A 19,551-nucleotide genomic window follows, 5' to 3' on the forward strand; every position below is an offset into this window, starting at 1 on the left:
AAAAATTAAAAATCTATACTCACCTTTCCGGCAGCCGCGCGAGTCTTCTATGCGATCCCTCTGGCTGCGGCGCCAGGTCCGTGCGGCGCGCACTCTGCAGTGACTCTGCACTGACCTGGAGCCGCAGCCAGAGGGATCGCATAGAAGACTCGCGCGGCCGCCGGAAAGGTGAGTTTAGATTTTTTTTTTTTAGTCTTTTTTTTTTAAGCTTTTTGACTCGAGTATAGGCCGAGTTAGTGTTTTTCAGCACACTTTTTGTGCTGAAAAACTCGGCTTATACTCGAGTATATACGGTACTTGAAATATGTTGTCATTAATTGGCTGGTTTTCTGCTGCAAGAGGATTAACTTCTTTAACACTGGAATTATAGGGATCCATTAAATACTGGTTAGTCATGTTGGCTTCACACGCATGTTTTGTTGCTGGCTCCTGAGTTTCTTGGGTAGTGGCTTTCTCTGTAGAGCAAAATTTTAAATGATAAAATAGTTTAGATACAACATAAGCAACAAGGCTTTATAATGTGTAGCATAGAGTAGCCATTTGTAAATTGATAAGTTATTAAGCTAGGGGTTTAGCACGCATTCGGCACAGTTCACACATGCTTAAAGGGGTTTTCCCACGAACTAAAGGTAGGCCCTTTCCACTGGATAGGGTCTAACTTGCTGATCAGTGGGGGTCTCAGAGCTGAGAACCCCACAGTTCGCGTCCGACTAATGGAGCAGACAGCAGTGTAGTGCTCCCCGTCTTCATTGGCAGCATTGCACAGTGACAAGAGATCCGGGCCAAGGGCAGTATATATGTGGCCATGGAAAGCTGTCATACAGGACAATTTAGGACACTAAACAATAAGGACCTATAGTTGTTCAGTGTCCCAAAACACACAGAGCAGCTCCTGCCCTCCTCCCTCCTACTGCCTACTAAGTGACTGCACTTACTTTTCTGTACTCAGCTGCAGCTGTGGCCATTCTGCCTCACTCTCCTCGTGTTCCAATAAAGGTAGATCGGGTGGTAGGTGAATCTATTGGATGTCTCCGCAATCTTTTTATAACTTTTATTTCCCTAATATGCTAATCGGCTACTGGGGCGAGGAGTAACCGGAGCTGAGGCTAGAGGCTAGCCTCTTTGATCCTCCTACCAGATATCTCCTCATAGCTGCGCGCCATCGTTCGCGAAACCGGAGTTCTGCACATGTGCAGAATGCTGGCTTCGCGGACCAGGGCACGCAGCTCCTTATAGCTGCACGCCAAAGATATTTGGTAGGAGGATCAAAGAGCCTACTGGGGCATGGAGTAGCCACACCGTGTATCCTCAGCTCCGCCTACTCCCTGCCCCAGTAGCCTCGTTAGAAAATTAGCATATTAGGGAAATAAAAGTTATAAAAAGATTGCGGGGACGTGAGGATTAGAACTTAAAAGGGCTATCCTCACGTCCAATAGATCAATAGATGCACCTACCACCCAATCCATCTTTAAAGGTAGATCTGTGGTGGTAGGTTTCCTTTAAAAATCCTCATACAATTGAGGTGGCTCCAAACATACATGTCTTCAAGAGCCCTTCAGGTTCTCCACAGGTTCATCACAGAAATGAAACATGACAAAAGAAATCCCCCTCTTTTCACAAGAAGCTTGGTTCTGGTACATAAAAATATTAGACTTATTTCAAATAGTCTTAAAGGACTTCTACCACCAGGATGAAGGATTGTTACCCAAGCACACTGTGTGTGCCCCCTCTGGCAGGATCTGCCCTTTTTTAAGCTGCTTTTTGCAATGGGTGCTCCTGCAACCCATGTCCCGAGTCGCATGCCTCCCTGTGACCCCTCACGCCAGCAGCTTCACTTACCTAGCCACGCTCCAGCAAGGGTCTCCAGCGTGTGTCCCCGCCTCCTAGGGAGCATGCGTTGGCCGTCTGGAATTGAAAGGGCCAGTGCACCACTAATTGGCGCTGGCCACCTAACAATCTGTAAATTGGCTACCTCTTCCTGTGACCACTGCTGGATCTTTGTGCCCTTATGCCATTGAGGTAGCATTCCCTGACTGTCTGTGTATTACCCGTTGTGACCTTATGCCATGTTCCTGACTTCAATTCTTTGCTGCGTGTCTTGACCTTCTGCTACGTCCCCGACTCTCGATCCTGTGTCCTGACTTTCCGCTTCATAGTGACTCTGATTTTGTCTGCTGACTCTGTACATTGCCTTGCAAGTCACGCCAGTGGAGCGATCTGGTGGTATCCCGCCGCAGCAAGTCCTTCCAGCTCTGCGGCGGGATCTGATGAAAATCAGGTGCCACTTAGACTCTGCTCCCAGGTGTCGTAAATACTCGAGGTGGTACAATGGGTCCACAACCCGATCCTAACACTTATGCCTGTCACGGGCTCACCCGTGCTGCCCAGCCCCCGCCAGCACGCCGCCAGCGCGTCTCACCTGGCCCGGCTCCCGGCTCGTTTCCCTCCTCTGCTAGGGCGCGCGCGCGGCTCCTTCTCAAGATGTAAAGGGCCAGCGCGCCATTAATTGGCGCTGGCCATATTGCCCAAATCTATGTAAGCCTGCCTCTTCCTGCAAGCCCTGCCGGATCTTTGTGCCTCACAGCCTGAGAGAAAGCTTTACTGCGATTAGCCTGCGTTCCTGTGTCTCCTGCGTTCCTGTGTCCCTCCGTGTTCCTGTGTTACCTGAGCTCCTCCGTGTTTCCGTATACCTGTGTTCCTCCGTGCTGCTGTTCTGTGTTCCCGTACCCCCTGCTTGGACCTCCTGTTGCTGACCTCGGATTGAACCCTGACGTTGCATCTCTGCCGCCTGCCTTGACCCTGTGCCTGGACTTTGACCACGAGATTGATTGCCGTTCTTGTACCTCAACCTTGGCCGCCACTGCAGACAAGTCACGCCTGAGGAACGACCTGGTGGTATCACGCCGCAGCTTGTCTAACCCGCTTTGCGGCGGGCTCTGGTGAAAACCGGGTACCACTTAGACTCCGGTCCCAGGTAGTGGCTTGAGTCATCGTCTGCAGTGGTCCAGTGGATCCACAACCCGCAAGCCTGACAATGCCCTTGTTTTAACAAAAAAAATGCTTTTAAAATTATGCAAATGAGTCTGAGGGGCTCCAGGCTCCAAAGTTGTTAATTTGCTCCAATTGCTCCAATTTTATTTACCAACATTTTGAAGTCTCCTCAAGAAAGAAACCCATATTACAGACCGGAGGGACTTAAACCATGCGTATCTTTAGGGTTTTTTTTTATTTTTAAATAATTTTATAAGTATTTATTTTGCCAAAATATAAACTGAAAGTCACTGATGAATGAGTTAACAACATGGCACAGGTCAGGTATTCATCCTATAGAAATAAATAACAATGTGTGGACAACCATATAATAAAACCACAATACAGCAGTCATAATGATATAAACATAACAGTAAGAGATGATATTATAAAGCAATCGATGCATAGGTTAAAAGGCATACACTTCAAATGTTGTTTTTTAGGTACATTTCTGCTGACAGGTTCTCTTTAACTTGATAGAATAGTTATATTTATTACATGTTTGTCATTTATAGACAAATAAGTTAAAAAGTATTTTCTCTTCCTACAATGGCACTGGTAGCAGGTACTGCAGCGTCAGCAATACCAGTGCCATTGTAGGAAGAGAAAATTGTTTTTTTTTACTTTTTAACTTATTTGTCTATAAATAAAAACATGTAATAAATATATGGCATTGGCACTAGTATTGCTGATGCTGCAGTACCTTCTACCAGTGCCATTCTTCTTGATTGCAGGAAGGAAAAGACAGAGTATGGAGGAGAAGTGACTGTTGGATCATACGGGAGGATCAGAACAACGCTGGAGGTAAGTGACAACAATTTTTGTTATCCTGCCGTGAACGCACAGGTCCGGCAGAGTTCACCATCGTTTTAGTGGTGCATGTAAGTGCTTGATCTTGCAACACAATTGGAAAATAAAATCCGCGCTCAGTCTGAATCAGTCGGATCGTTCGACGGCACGCCCCCTGATTTCTGTCGCATGGAAGCCAGAGCAGCGCCACAATCCCAGCAGAGACACTTCTTAAATACCTGTGCAGGCTGTGTAATCTCCGAAAAAGGTGCGCAGTCCGGCGAAAGTGAGCAGCTCGACCGTTAGTCAACAAGCCCCATTGTGTGATTAGATGATAAATTTGCTTCATTAGGTTACATGTTAATTGGCGCTGGCCATCCGCTGATCTATAAATGCCCTGCCTCTTACTGTCATCCCTGCCGGATCTTTGTGCCTCGTTGCCATTGAGAAAGCTTGTTACCTATGCCCTGTGCTGATATTGAGATTTCCTGTTGTTACCCTGATTCCGTTCTTGACCTTCCGCTACATCCCCGACTCCAATCCTGTGCTGCCTGTCCTGACTTCTTGCCTGTTCCCGACCACAATTCTGCTATACAACTTTGTACTTCGCCTTGGCTGCCGACGCGGACAAAGTCGCGCCTGTGGAGCGACCTGGTGGTACCACACCTCAGCAAGTCCAACCCGCTTTGTGGCGGGCTCTGGCGAAAAGTGAAAAGAGTGCCACTTAGACTCTGCTCACAGGTGGCGGCTTACGTCATTGTCTGCGGTGGTCCAGTGGGTCCACTACCCCGGTGCCTGATATATAATAATACCTGCTGGAGATGCCACTCCACCCCTGGCACCAATACACACATTTACGCTCCCAGTATACATTCACTTGGCTAACCTCTCACAGCATACAGTCACTCCCCCAGACCCTCACAGTATATAGTTGTATCCTCCAGACCCTCAAAAGTATACAGTCAGGGGTGCACCATCCATGAAGGGGAGTTGAGCCTTTTGCCTCCGGCAGTGCGCAGCCCTTCCGATGCAAGTGTTAATACATGTTGCAAACTTGTCCCTCTCCATGTCATTAGCTGTCTGGTGAGCCCTAGAGGCATCTAGGATGGAAACTTGGTAATTGCAGCTATAAGATTTTCTCTGGGTGGTCATGAGTTAACTGTACCATCAAACTGAACACTATGGGGCACATTTACTTACCCGTCTGAGGAGTTCATCCAAAGTACATTGTTCGGATAATCATGCACTAAGAACGTGTGCCCGATATCCTGCATGTGTCGCTTCCCCGCTCAGGTCCCCCGGAGTAAACCTTCTTCTTCCCGATGCATGTAAGTGCATTGTCTTGCAAGCAAATTGAAAGTTGAATCCCGTGCTCAGTCCGAATCAGTCAGATCGTCTGACAGAAACGACTACCGATTTCTGTCGCATAAATGCCAGCGCACTCCCCTGTTAAATACCTGTCCCAGTGGCGCAAATCCCGAAAACCACGAACAGTCCGACGAAAGTGCGATCCACGACCCTGAGTAAATAAGCAAAATCGCACAATGCTAGTCAAAATAGCCTCACAATCTCGCCAAAAAACTAGTCACTGACCATGGCATCCAAAGTCACAGTATCAATTAGCAAATGCCAAAAAATAAAACTTAACTTTGAATTGATCAATAAAACCAAATTCACCAAATTCATGATTGTCACTTAAATTGTCATAGAAAAAACCTAGTGATGCACACGTCATACAGAGGAAGATGCATAAATAGTTTTAGTGTTTATCCTTACAGTCTCATAACGGGATTGAGAGTAATAACAGATAGGTACAACATAGAAAAACAAGTTTGCTCTCACCAGTCTTCAAACAGGGATTTCAGGTGGCACAGGGTCCAGGGGAGGAATCCTCCTAATTAACCCTACAATGCGTTTTTTTTTCCCTTGATCCCCGGTTGTATTGCTCACGGCCCTTACCTGGGCGGTCCCATCTCTATCCCTATTCGTGACTGTTACACCCTGAAGCTGAAGGATATAAAAGCTTTTCTTTTCCCAACACGTTTCGTGCATGGGTCTCTGCACTCATCAGGGGAAATGCAAACAGCATTATGTAAATGCTCAGTGCTGGCTCGAGCTGAATATACCAGAGCCTCGCAAATAAATATAGTAGACCGGGCAGTGGTTCCTCCACTACTTCATCTGTAAACCTGGTCACTAGCTTACAAGTCGGCGTGGGCCCAAATCTGACTTGGGGACATTGCTCATGTGTGGCTGGGAACCCTGGGGTGCAGCGTCATCTGGGTGGTAACTGACCGGTTTTCCAAAATGTCCCACTTTGTTCCTCAGCCAGGTCTGCCATCTGCTCCACACCTTGCCAGCCAGTTCTTCCATCACATCTTCCGACTCCATGGACTTCCCCAACACACCGTGTTTGATCACTCTGTAACCAACTTCAACTACAATTGGACTTTTATTCTGCCTATCACCCACAGTCTAATGGGCAGGTGGAAAGAGTAAAGTAAAGTATTGTGGACTGCATCCACACCCTCCTCTTCCTCTGTCGGTGTTTTCGGATGTCCCTGCTGTTGAGAAGTTCGTATGGGATGGAGCCCCTCAGGCTAATTTGCGTGCAGTCTTTTATCCTGGTGGTAGATGTCCTTTAAACAATGGGTGTTGCTGCTCCCAATGTCGAAAGACAATGCTGCAGTTTCTCCAGCTCCTGCACAGATCACAGGAGCAGGATGGGTCTTTGGCTGTCAGAGACCCAAGAGAGGAGACAGATGTGGATTATTACGCATTCTGTCTTCTCCATTTCTCACTGCATCACGCTCAACAAAACAATTGTTGTGGCCCTAAACCACTACCTCCGCAAATTTGATAAATATGTTTTGTCATAAAAGGCCCTGTCATTAAAGGGTTAAATCCGCTCACTTTGTCATTAGCTATATAATGTACTTAATTTTTTTCCTATGTTATTTACCGTACATGTATTTATAGACAGTACATATTATAGTAGGTACATTGGGGCAGATTTACTTACCCGGTCCATCCGCGATCCAATGGCGCGTTCTCTGCGGAGGATTCAGGTCCGGCCGGGATTCACTGAGGCAGTTCCCCTGATGTCCACTAGGGGTCGCTGCTGCGTTGAAGTTCGTCGGATTGCACCGGAGTTCACCGTCCTCCGCTGGGTGCAGGTAAGCGCATGTCAAGCGACACTTTTTTTTTAAAATACAGCGTTTTTTCCTAATCCGTCGGGTTTTTTTATGGCCACGCCCACGATTTCCTTCGCGTGCATGCCGGCGCCGATTTCCGTCGCGTGCGCCAAAATCCCGGGGCAAATCGGAAAGATTCGGATAACCCGTCAGAAAAACGCAAATCGGGCCCTTAGTAAATGACCCCCATTATGTTCACAAGGCAGAATATCCTGTATTTCCAGTGGAATACTCCGAGATTCCAATCATTTCAATGGGACAGAGATTTTAGCAAGAAAATCTGTGCACAAATCTTGAATATATCCTGTACACAAACATACATGTATAGAGAGATGCATAATAATACACATAAACCTTTATATACACACTACAGGACACAAGGTTGATGTTGGTAAAATACAAATACAGTATGTAGCGAGAAAGTCTCGGTGGCAGGGACCACATCAGGAGGGGATCGGGTCCTTTATTCATCGCAGAGCTGTCTGATCCCATGACTCCAGTCCAAGCAGTCATGACCTGATGGTGTTCCCGAGTGCCAGGACGTATGGTTGACTACTGCTCACTCACATTCCCCTTAAATGGGAACTCTGGACTGTTTTGACTGTGAAAACATTATCATCTGTGGATCACAAGTAAATATTTTTTGTGGGATAACCACAAAAAGGACAGTAGACGGAACAAAAGGGGTTTTATAACCAGCACTCCATTAGGAAACATGCTGACTTCTGTTCTCACGATCATTGAAGGTCATGGCTGTGGTCATGTCCCAACCATTCACAAAGCCAACATTGAGACCTTGGAAGATGACCTCCAATATGGCAAAGTGGACGTACGCATGGAAATCAGTCTCTGTTTCAATTTCTGTGTCCATCTCAGCAGTATTCTCAGTCTTAATGATGACTTTAGTTTTTGGGCTCCCGAAGAAAAGACGTTCTATAGCCCGATGGATGTTGAGAAGTCTTCAGATATAGTGACGGACAGGGTAACATCTGAAATGTGTTCCAATGATTAGTGCAATCACTGTATGTGAGTCGCCTCCAATAAGATAAATCCCTTGTGGAATTGTGCGCTCTTCTCGGGGGCGAGATAAATGGCCTTCTTTGTCCTCCAAAGAACATATATGTTCCTTTCAGCATCCACAGCTATATATTTCTTTGCCCAACGGTGTTAATACACAGTAAAGGACATCTACCATCAGATTACACTGGTGCATTGTGGAGACTCCAAACATGTAGAAGAACTTCCCTTTCATACATGTGTTCAGCTCTTCCATACTGTGGCAGATCCTCATTGTGCACCCTTTGGGATACCATGTGTCAATCATGACGTATCCACTCGGGTATTCCAAGCCCATTCCGGTTCTGCAGGTTTTTTTCTTCTCTGAACCTGAACCTTTATAGATCCACTTGCATCTGCTTCTTAGCACAAAGATATACACTCACCGGCCACTTTATTAGGTACACCATGCTAGTAACGGGTTGGACCCCCTTTTGCCTTCAGAACTGCCTCAATTTTTCATGGCATAGATTCAACAAGGTGCTGGAAGCTCCTCAGAGATTTTGGTCCATATTGACATGATGGCATCACACAGTTGCCGCAGATTTGTCGGCTGCACATCCATGATGCGAATCTCCCGTTCCACCACATCCCAAAGATGCTCTATTGGATTGAGATCTGGTGACTGTGGAGGCCATTTGAATACAGTGAACTCATTGTCATGTTCAAGAAACCAGTCCGAGATGATTCCAGCTTTATGACATGGTGCATTATCCTGCTGAAAGTAGCCATCAGATGTTGGGTACATTGTGGTCATAAAGGGATGGACATGGTCAGCAACAATACTCAGGTAGGCTGTGGCGTTGCAACGATGCTCAATTGGTACCAAGGGGCCCAAAGAGTGCCAAGAAAATATTCCCCACACCATGACACCACCACCACCAGCCTGAACCGTTGATACAAGGCAGGATGGATCCATGCTTTCATGTTGTTGACGCCAAATTCTGACCGTACCATCCGAATGTCGCAGCAGAAATCGAGACTCATCAGAACAGGCAACGTTTTTCCAATCTTCTACTGTCCAATTTCGATGAGCTTGTGCAAATTGTAGCCTCAGTTTCCTGTTCTTAGCTGAAAGGAGTGGCACCCGGTGTGGTCTTCTGCTGCTGTAGCCCATCTGGCTCAAAGTTCGACGTACTGTGCGTTCAGAGATGCTCTTCTGCCTACCTTGGTTGTAACGGGTGTCGATTTGAGTCACTGTTGCCTTTCTATCAGCTCGAACCAGTCTGCCCATTCTCCTCTGACCTCTGGCATCAACAAGGCATTTCCGCCCACAGAACTGCCGCTCACTGGATGTTTTTTCTTTTTCGGACCATTCTCTGTAAACCCTAGAGATGGTTGTGCATGAAAATCCCAGTAGATCAGCAGTTTCTGAAATACTCAGACCAGCCCTTCTGGCACCAACAACCATGCCACGTTCAAAGGCACTCAAATCACCTTTCTTCCCCATACTGATGCTCGGTTTGAACTGCAGGAGATTGTCTTGACCATGTCTACATGCCTAAATGCACTGAGTTGCCGCCATGTGATTGGCTGATTAGAAATTAAGTACTAACGAGCAGTTGGACAGGTGTACCTAATAAAGTGGCCGGTGAGTGTACATTCCATTTACAAAAGTCGCAGCCTGAAAAGTCGCAAAAGCAGGATCTGAAATTATTTAAAAATTGAACACAATGGGGCAAATTTACTTACCTAGTCCTGTCGCGATCCCCGATCTGGACGGTCCAACGAAGATGAAGTCCAGCGCCATTCACGGAGCTCGTACGCCCGAGTTCCTGCATCCGTCACTTCCCCGCCGAGGTCTCCCGGAGTTCACCTTCTTCTTCCGGTGCTTGTAAGTGCATGTTTTGCGACACAATTTGAAATGTTAAACCTCGTGCGTAGTCCGAATCCGTCCGGTTGTCTGACGGCCCACCCCCGATTTGTGTCACACGCAAGCCAGCCCCGATGAGCCAAAATCCGATCGCGTGCGACACAATCCCCAGCACGATTGGAAATCTTCGGAATATCCAACCAAAGTGCAGCCGCAGGACCCTTAGTAAATGAGCCCCAATGTGGGTACGACATGCAAATACATCTAAAAAATAAACTGTAACTTGATTTTGAGCAAGCTAGAGTTTTCAATATAATAAATAAAATCCATTGACTTTTCCACAAATAAAAATGTGTAACCAATTGAAAAGTTCGGGCTGTGTACCAAACCAACCTGTCAAATTGGGGAACTAAGTGATGCTTATTTGAATACTTACCAAAAAAAGTTTTAACGTTTTTAGATTTTAATGGCAATACACAAAACTGCGGAAACAGAAAAAAGGTCAATCAAATAGTTAACAGAGACATCGTCTCCCGTAAAGTAATTATAATTTTAAATTGTCACACATTATTTTGAATAGTGACTTTGTAGGGACAAAATCTGCCTCTTTGTAAAACTGTTAATAATTTAGCAGAAAAAAGACACAAGAAAAAACAAGGAAGACACATTTTTTACTCATCATGTGTCTGTTTTACAAATCAGTTGCACATTTGAGAAAAGTAGACTGGGGAACAAAGTAACCAGATAGTATGATAAATCCTCCATGACTGACAATCTTTGTGTTAAGGGGGTCTCCCCACTGATAACAAGACAGGGAATAATTTTTCCCTATTCTGCAGTATAACTTGTGGCAGGAGAGTAAGGCCCCTTAAACAATAGTGAGTGTTCTGCATCCAATTCAAATCACAGTTTCTCACAGTTTCTCCCACTCTCAGTTTCTGTTGGCTTGTACATCATGCCCAAACACTGAGCCAGAATAAACAGGACTAAATTAATGCTGAGGTTTATTCCAGGAAGCAGGAGATCTCATAGACTGAGCCACATTAAAATGTTAAAAAAAACAAAGAGAAAAAAAAACTTTTGAAAAAATATGTGCCCCAGAATCAATATCAATAAAAAGTATAGATTGTCCTCCATAAAAACAAGCCCTCAAAAAGCTCCATCACTGGAAATGTTATGGCTCTCAAAATATGGTCACACAAAATTAAAATCTTTTTTTTTACAAAAGTAGTTTGCAAAAAACTATTGTTTTTGGTATGCCGTTAATCATACTGGCCCATAAAATAACAAAAAATGTAGTTATGGCACATGATGATAGCTGAAAAAATTATGTATAAAAAATGTTAAGATTGATGGTTTTTATTTTATCAAACCCATTAAAGTTAATAAACTTTAGCCAATATGTTTTAGGCATTACACAATGTTGCCCCTGGAAAATAAAATGTATCCCATAAGAAACAAGCCCTGAAACGTCTAAGTAGAGATAAAAAATTAAAATGTCACGGCTCTCTCATTTCTGAACAAAAGTTGACAATAAGATAGACATAGATAAGTTGTAGATCCTCCTCTACCTCGAATATAAAATTGTCCGTAGTCACTGACAGTATGGATCGTAGATTCTGGACTCCCACCATCAGATTTTTGTGACATTTAATTTGATATCATGCAATTGTGCCATATGCTAGGGCACAGTCACATATGTCCAAAGCCCCTTGGTCAACAATCACAAGTTTGCTGGTACAATGAGGTTTTACCAGTATTTCATGTTATGGTTGGTGAGTGCACTCACATACACCGGGAAGAAGAAGGTGAACTCCGGCGGACCTGAGTGGGGAAGCGACACATGCAGGATATCGGGCGCACGATCTTAGTGAATCGCGGAAGCTCTGAATCCTCGTCGAACAACGCACCTCGGGGATCGCGACGGGACGGGTAAGTAAATGTGCCCTACAGTATCATCAAAGTATATATATATATTTATAATGAATTTAGTCAATCTCTGATTATTTTTTTTACATACTCTATGGAAGCTGCACCCTATCTACAGATCACCTGTCTCCTGTGCAAGGAGGTTGCACTGTATATAGAACACCCTATGTGTACAGGATCTAATAGCCCTTTATTACAATTGACGGGAGCCTGGCCTCTGCCTTTATATGTGCATTCAAACTTTCAAACGTGCATGGAAACCTTAAAACACAACCAGTACTGCTACATACTATTCCTGGGGCAGTATAAAGCCCCAGCTAGCCCCTCCCCACAAGATCCACCCACCATCCTCTCCTCTCCATAGTACAGGTACAGATTCCCATGGCAACCAAAATAAACAAAGTGTGACAGAGCAGCAAGGGGGACAAGGTAAAACCCCTGCTAGCAGGCAATTGGCTGCTGATAGCTAATAAGAGTAAATTAGAGAATTGCTTATTTCATCTTTGTGCAAAAATTTTTATACTTTACAACATTTTTTTAAGCTTTTGAGATCTGATAAGTATATTCCTATATTACTGATGCCATAATTGAAGACATGGTTTTATGTTTTCAATCTCTTCTAGGCTACATGGGGCTGTATATAAATCATCTGGTGAGGTCTAAGTCTACTAAGTTCATGTGAGGATAAGTTAAATACACTGTATATACATTAAGATGCAACTTTTGGGGATTATATTACATGTTTATTGGCATATGTTATAATGTATTCGCCAGCTATACTAATTATTAAAATTTCTCACATTTCTTTTCTACATAATTCTTATTCATACCGTGTGGTGTATTCTGTGGCCTTGTTGGTTTCCCATCCCTGGCCATATTACATCTAGGCCTGCTTTTTTTCTTTGACTAATCCCGTGCCTGTAGATGTTGTGATGTATATGTAGATACATTGTTGATGTCTTTGTATTTATAAAGATTATTTTTGTATTTTCTTAATTTGGTTCAAGGCTTCGTATTGTTTCTTTTTATTGGTTTATGTATGTTTCTAGAAGCACCCTTTATTTTATTTTATTTTTCCTAATGTATTTTTGTAGCTTGTTGCTTTACTCAACCCCCCCCCCTTTAGTTATATAGTTATTTCCACTGTTAGTCTATGTTGGGAACTAAAGCTCTACTGCCTTGTTCAGTGATGACTACATGCTTTAAATGACCCTAAACCAACTACAGGTCAGTATGGACCTGAGGTCAAGGGTTTCTCAAATTGACCTGTATAAACATATTTTTTTTATTCACCTAAGGCATATCAGACTCACATCTGCAAATCTCACACCTGTGCCCCCTCTTGCAACGTGGCAAGTGAAGCCAAGATAATGTCCCAGCTTCTCTGCACATGCGCCGCGCCTACGCCGCTGGTGCTATAAAGCTGAGTTGTACTACATCGGCTTCACTTGCTGGATGAAGCAAGGGGAGGGGAACGAGGAAAGAGGTAGGTATAAACGTTTATTTCATGCTCATATGCCCACATAAAAATTCCTACAGGTCAATTTGGAACACCAAATCACCATCCCATAAGGACCTGTGTCCCAAATGGTCCTGACAGATTCCCTTTAAGTGAATCCCCTTGTCTTGCCTTGCGGCTTGATGGGAATCCCTGAGTTAGTATCCTCCTCTAGGGACACCCGCCATGTTTGCTAAGTACATACACAACAATACATGATTGGGTTAGTCAACCAACAACTTCTTAACACCTCTATGAATCAGGGAACTTGCCAAACAGGGTTAGTGTTTGAAGCAGAAGAAAATACAATCTTTTAAATTTGTTAATGTAATTAACAGTGAAAAAGTCATCGGCAGCTGTTAATGTAGTGGACGTAACGGTAAAGAAGAAGTACTTAACATTTATGTACTTTATGGAGCCCTTTCATTCTGTTAAACCTTGGGTGGCCTAAAGTCACCAATCCAATTTTATCACATGTGTGTGTGTGATATCATAAAAGCTCATTCTCCGGGTCCTCCAGTTTCCTCCCACACTCCAAAACATACTGGTAGACTGATTAGATTGTGAGCCCCATTGGGGACAGGGACCATTTTGGCAAAAACTCTGTGTAGCGTTATGTAATCTGTGTGCAGAATTTTTGATTATTATTATTTTGACAGGTTTGCAGAGGATCAATATACTTACTGCTACAACGAACTACATCAATCGCCTGAAAACGGACTGGAATATCCACTCTGACGTTTGAGCTGAAATTAATTAGAGTTATGTTTAATTTAATACAGTGACAAATATTTGACAAATTATTAAAAGAAATATTTTTTAGAACAATTACTTTTGCTAGATAAACATTACCTGAAAAAAATCCATTGGGGGTAATTTACTAAGGGCCCGATTCGCGTTTTCCCGACGTGTTACCTGAATATTTCCGATTTGCGCCGATTTTCCCTGTATTGGCCCAGGATTTTGCCGCACGCGATCGGATTTTGGTGCATCGGCGCCGGCATGTTCGGGGGGCGTGGCCGAACGAAAACCTGACGGATTCGGAAAAACCGCCGCATTTAAAAAAAAAAATGTGTTGCGAAAATTGCACTTACCTTCACTAGGAATAGGCCGGTGAATTTCAGGGCTTTCCAGCGGGCCTCTGGGAACTTCAGTGCAGCAGCGCCACCTGGTGGACGGCGGAGGAACTACCTTAGTGAATCCCGGCCGGACCCGAATCCACCGCAGAGAACGCGCCACTGGATGGAGATTGGACAGGGTAAGTAAATCTGCCCCATTGTTTTCTAGTTCTGTTGCATTTTGTTAATTGATTTTTCATGAAAACTTTGCCAACAGTATTTTTAAAGACATCCAATGTTTTATCATTTCTAGGCAAGCCAATGTGTCGCCATGGTTATAGAACACAAATGTATCCACGATCAAACCCAACTGCTACACTTAAATAGCAGATGAGCAACACCATCTTGTCACCACTCTTTGTCCCCCTGCGAGGTGGTTAAGCTATTTACAAAGACGTAGGTTAATGGCTGTATAAGCCATCATGTGGTGAATAATCCTTCTACAGATGCCCCCATACACATCTTAGTTCACATGTATTCGAGGAACATACATTTTCAATGTCACTGGATGAAGTAGCAACAATGAATTCCCTATTTTGTTTTGGTCGTTTTGATATATAATGGGCCAGATGTATCACTTTGTATAGGGCCACATTTATCACTTTTGTGCGCCTAAGTGTAGTAGTTGCGCCTAAATTCTGGCGCAATGTTGTGCCAGAATTATCACAAGCTACAACCATATGTGATAAGATAATTTCCTGCCTCTTATTAATCACTTTACTTTAACACAGTTTAGGAGCAGTTTAGGCGCAGTTTAGGTGCAATGTTAGATTCAGGCACTTACATGTGATCCTGCTACAAGCTCCTCTCTGATTCTCCCACATCCCAGCATGAAGATAACACTCACAGCAGCACCCAGGTGTGTGACACCCTGCACCCAGTGACCTCCTCAGCAGGGGCTTCTCCTGGAGGGGATCCCCCAGTGCTGGTCTCCTGCTGCACCCCTGTAATTCTGCCCAATATGCTCCTCAGACACCAGTGTGATCATCCTGCTACACGGGGAAATTTCTGTGTAGTATCTGCAAAATTCTACAAACTTCTCTTCTCTCCTGCTCTGAGCTGAGGCTTTTGCAGATTGTTTAGTAAATAGAAGGTCATGACCTGTAAATAAAGGCTGCAGTGTCTGTATTATCTGTACTAGTGTCTGCAGTGTCTGTATTATCTGTACTAGTGTCTGCAGTGTCTGTATTATCTTTACTGGTGTCTGCAGTGTCTGTATTATCTGTAGTGGTGTATGTAGTGTCTGTATTATCTGTACTAGTGTCTGCAGTGTCTGTATTATCTGTACTAGTGTCTGCAGTGTCTGTATTATCTTTACTGGTGTCTGCAGTGTCTGTATTATCTGTATTGGTGTATGTAGTGTCTGTATTATCTGTACTAGTGTCTGCAGTGTCTGTATTATCTGTACTAGTGTCTGCTGAGCTCTGCTGCTGGGGATGAACTGCTCTGCTCAGGGTTCTCAGTTAACGCCACCTTCAGGTTGGAGTGTTTTGGCGCCCATTTTTGCGCCTGAATGATAAGTCGCATACGATAAATATCATTAGACGCAGCAAAACATCTGGATTGGTAGGATAGATGAGGGAAACCTGGTTATTTTTGATGCGCAGCTAATTTGCCGTTAAGTCACAAAAAATGGCGCAAAAACGGTGTACCAGTATGAAAGGGCGCACAAACAACAGAAAAAATGAGTGATACATCTGGCCCAATATGTATAGTCTCGGGCAAACGGGGTGACTATGGCAGTGTTTTATTGTAGTGTAAAATGGGATTTTATTTTTTATTGGGAAATGCAAATTTATTTTTTATGAATATTTATTCATATTTATGTGTGTGTGTTTTTACTTTATATGTCCCCTTGAGGCCACAAAAAAAAAACCCTGGGGGACATTTCACAGTTTTTTTTTTTCTTTTACAAGTATTAACTTGTACACAAGGGGGAAACCATCACCTGTAACTGGGGGTTCTGATCAGAGCTGTACTGGGTCTTATTAGACCCAGCAGTTTTGGTTAACCACTTTAGACCCGGCAGTCACGTGACCGCCGAGTCTGTAGATCCGGGGGTGCATACCGCTATTTCAGTGCAATGCTGTGAGGGAAGGAGAAGGAAGAAGTGGTAATAAACCGCATTTCCCTTCTCACTAGAGTCTCTGCTCCCGTGGCTCACGTGACGTCGCTGCAGATTCTGGACCTGCGCCCCTCTGAAGTCTAATGTCAGTGGGTGGTCCGTCGGGAGGTAAAGACTTGACTTTTGGCTCTAGTGATTCTGTGCATTCTACTGTGCTTTGCTGTGATATTGACTTCACTTATGATTTTGTACCTCAATGCTATCTTGGTTCTTACCCAATTTGTTTGACCTTGCTTGTTACCAGCCTGTGTTTGTTGTCTGAATCTGTTTTGTATTCACTTCTGTTGCTATGCACTTACCAGTGTAAGGAGCGCCGCCCAATTGTCGCCTGCAATTTAATGCAGGGCTGACAAGTAGGAAGGGCCAGAGGTTGTGGTGAGCTCAGGGCTCACACTTTTTTCACCCCTATCCAGACAACTTGGGACACTGTTCATTATTGAGGAGAAGTAGGATTAAGTTAAATCGTCACGTACCTTTCAATGAGACTGTTTTCCAATTTGGACAGGTGTGTAATAAGAGTTTTCCAATTTTTAAACTCGGTAAAGGAATGACAGCTGAAATTCTGAGGTTTAACACAATAAAAGTATTCGTCATCTTCATGGTCGGCGTATTCACATAATTCTTCTTTTTTATCCAGAAGGAAGCCACATTTTGTCTCTACGGCTTTATCTCCACTTGTGAATTTTCCTAAGTAGCCAACATTTCCGTACCCAGTATTCCTCGACCTCCAGAGAGCAGCGACTGCTTCACTTGGGTGCATGAGATAGACGGACACTGAAATGTTCCCCTCCCAAAATAATGTAAAATAAATATGATAAGATCCATTGTTGAAATCTTCAATCCTCCCAGAGGACCCTGCTCCCTTATCTGGGCTGTAAATCCTGGCTCTCAGATAATCTCCTCCATAAGTCTTCCTCTTCCCCAGATAGTCATAGGCATCAACTTGTACCGTTATCTGGTCCCCAACACAATAGCGGTTTTGAGGATTTCTAATGAACACTCTGCTCTTTTTAGCGCTAGTTGTTTGGTCTTTATGGCTAAAAGTTACATTAGGAATCTTCTGGTCGATCTGGTTGAAGATGTCCTTTATCTGCCTTTTAAGCTCTGAGTTTTTTTCTGATGTTTTCTCTGAAATGATGTCATTATTTAATATAACGAGCGCCTTCTCTTGGTAACACTGGCAAACAGAAAAAATATTATTATTAATAGTAGAAATAATGTAATAAAACAATCTTCCATATGAGTGTATAGAGTCAAGAGTCACACTGATTTTTTTTTTTTAAGGGTATTTTTACAGTTTTTTTGCAACTTTATTGTGGATGTAGATTTTACTTTAAAGTCTATTATTTATTGTATAGTATTTTTCTACCTCTCTATGGAGCTGTGGGTACACGGAGCAACTCCAACAATGGTTGATTCATAATACAAAGAAGGCTTTATTATACAATCTCATGGAGGAACTACCAGAGATGTGCCAACCTATTTGGCAGTGATGTTAAATCACATTTATATACATGGAGGCTCGCTCCTCACCCTTAGTACCTTATTTAGGCTTAGTCCAAGAAAACAAGTCAAGATATAAGGAGAAATTCCACTATCCAAACAAGTTCCTAAGTACTATACATACTACTAATAGGGAGTGGTCAGAAGTTATACCTTGTGTGTTTGGGTATTCCCTGGCAATATTTAATTCTCTGTATAAAGAATGTTTATGCGTCTTTTTATTATTTCCCATACCTCTCTGATAACTATCCTATAAAATGGTAACCGTACAGAAAGATGTTAGTCCATTTTGTATGCCACTGAAATAAGGCTACATTCACATTACGATTTTTGGATTTGTTCAGCGCATACGTTAGGAGAGCGTCTAATGACTTATACTGGAAGATGGGGGCATTCATTTTGCTGCCATCCGCTCAGTAAATGTTCCTTGTAGCAAGAAACACTAGGTGAAAGCAGCATTTGTCCATTCTACTTCCTGCTGGAGACTGCAGTATACAAAGAGCGGAGGCCATAACAGCCTGTGGGGGCGGGTGCAATTATATGACTTCCATCCCTGGCCTCTGCTGAGCATATGCTATGCAGGTTTCCCTAGTGATGTAACTGTCCATATTTAGACAATTATGTCACTCAGGAGACACCCTCAACATCTGCAACAGCCAATCACTGGATGCTGCCGATGTTCACTTCACTTCACTGTAGCTGAACTTTTTTTGTGTGCAATTTTCACTGTCTCATTTAAGCATAACTTTAAATTTACTTGAAAGAAATAGATTTAGCACAGCTGGTGAGAGCCTTTGACAACAATTCCAAAGATACCTGTATTATGCTGCTGGCTTCTTCCTATCCTGAGATATAGAGCTAATAGATATATGAGTAGGGTGGCACGGTGGCTGAGTGAGTAGCACATCTGCCTTGCAGCACTGGGGTCCTGGGTTCGAATCCCACCCAGGTCAACAACTGCAAAGAGTTTGTATGTTCTCTCCGTGTTTGCGTGGGTTTCCTCCGGGTACTCCGGTTTCCTCCCACACTTCAAAACATACTGCTAGGTTCCCCATTGGGGACAGGGACCGATTTGACATGCTTGTGCAGCACTGCGTAACCTGTGTGCGCTATATAAATAAAGAATTATTATTATTATTATTATTATATGAGGCTATCTGTAAAACCCTCTCATCTTTTCCTGAGGTGGGCAGGACTTCCGGGTTGTGACATCAGCCAAGGGCAGTGATGCCAATAGCACTCAGGACATTCATGTGAACGTGCACAAACTGCTCAGCCAATCAGGATACATTTCAAATTCAATGTTAACACCTACATTAACATAGTGCTAATAAGTACAAGTGTTAACATAAGATTAACAAAGCCAAATCAGGCAAATCTGCTCTTCTAAGCTATTCTCATGCATTTGAAAACGCTTGCGTTACTGCCACGTGTGAACCCTCATACTTGCATACAGACACATTTCTACGATATTCAAACTTTCTCACAAACAGCTC

At 43.6% G+C, this 19,551-nt stretch overlaps 1 protein-coding gene across 1 annotated transcript in view; it reads right to left on the reverse strand.

The window, feature by feature from the left end:
• Positions 1-19,551, reverse strand: part of LOC140065885 (NXPE family member 4-like) — a 30,591-nt gene that overhangs the window by 10,061 nt on the left and 979 nt on the right. The window contains exons 2-5 of the mRNA XM_072113446.1: positions 17,026-17,729; positions 13,945-14,055; positions 7,749-7,972; positions 298-455 (exon numbers count right to left, since the gene is read on the reverse strand). Coding sequence (XP_071969547.1) covers positions 298-455; positions 7,749-7,972; positions 13,945-14,055; positions 17,026-17,729 — 1,197 coding nt within the window. The remainder of the gene's footprint in view (positions 1-297; positions 456-7,748; positions 7,973-13,944; positions 14,056-17,025; positions 17,730-19,551) is intronic.

Source organism: Engystomops pustulosus, chromosome 6 (genome assembly GCF_040894005.1).
Source record: "Engystomops pustulosus chromosome 6, aEngPut4.maternal, whole genome shotgun sequence".
Taxonomy (NCBI): Eukaryota; Metazoa; Chordata; class Amphibia; order Anura; family Leptodactylidae; genus Engystomops; species Engystomops pustulosus.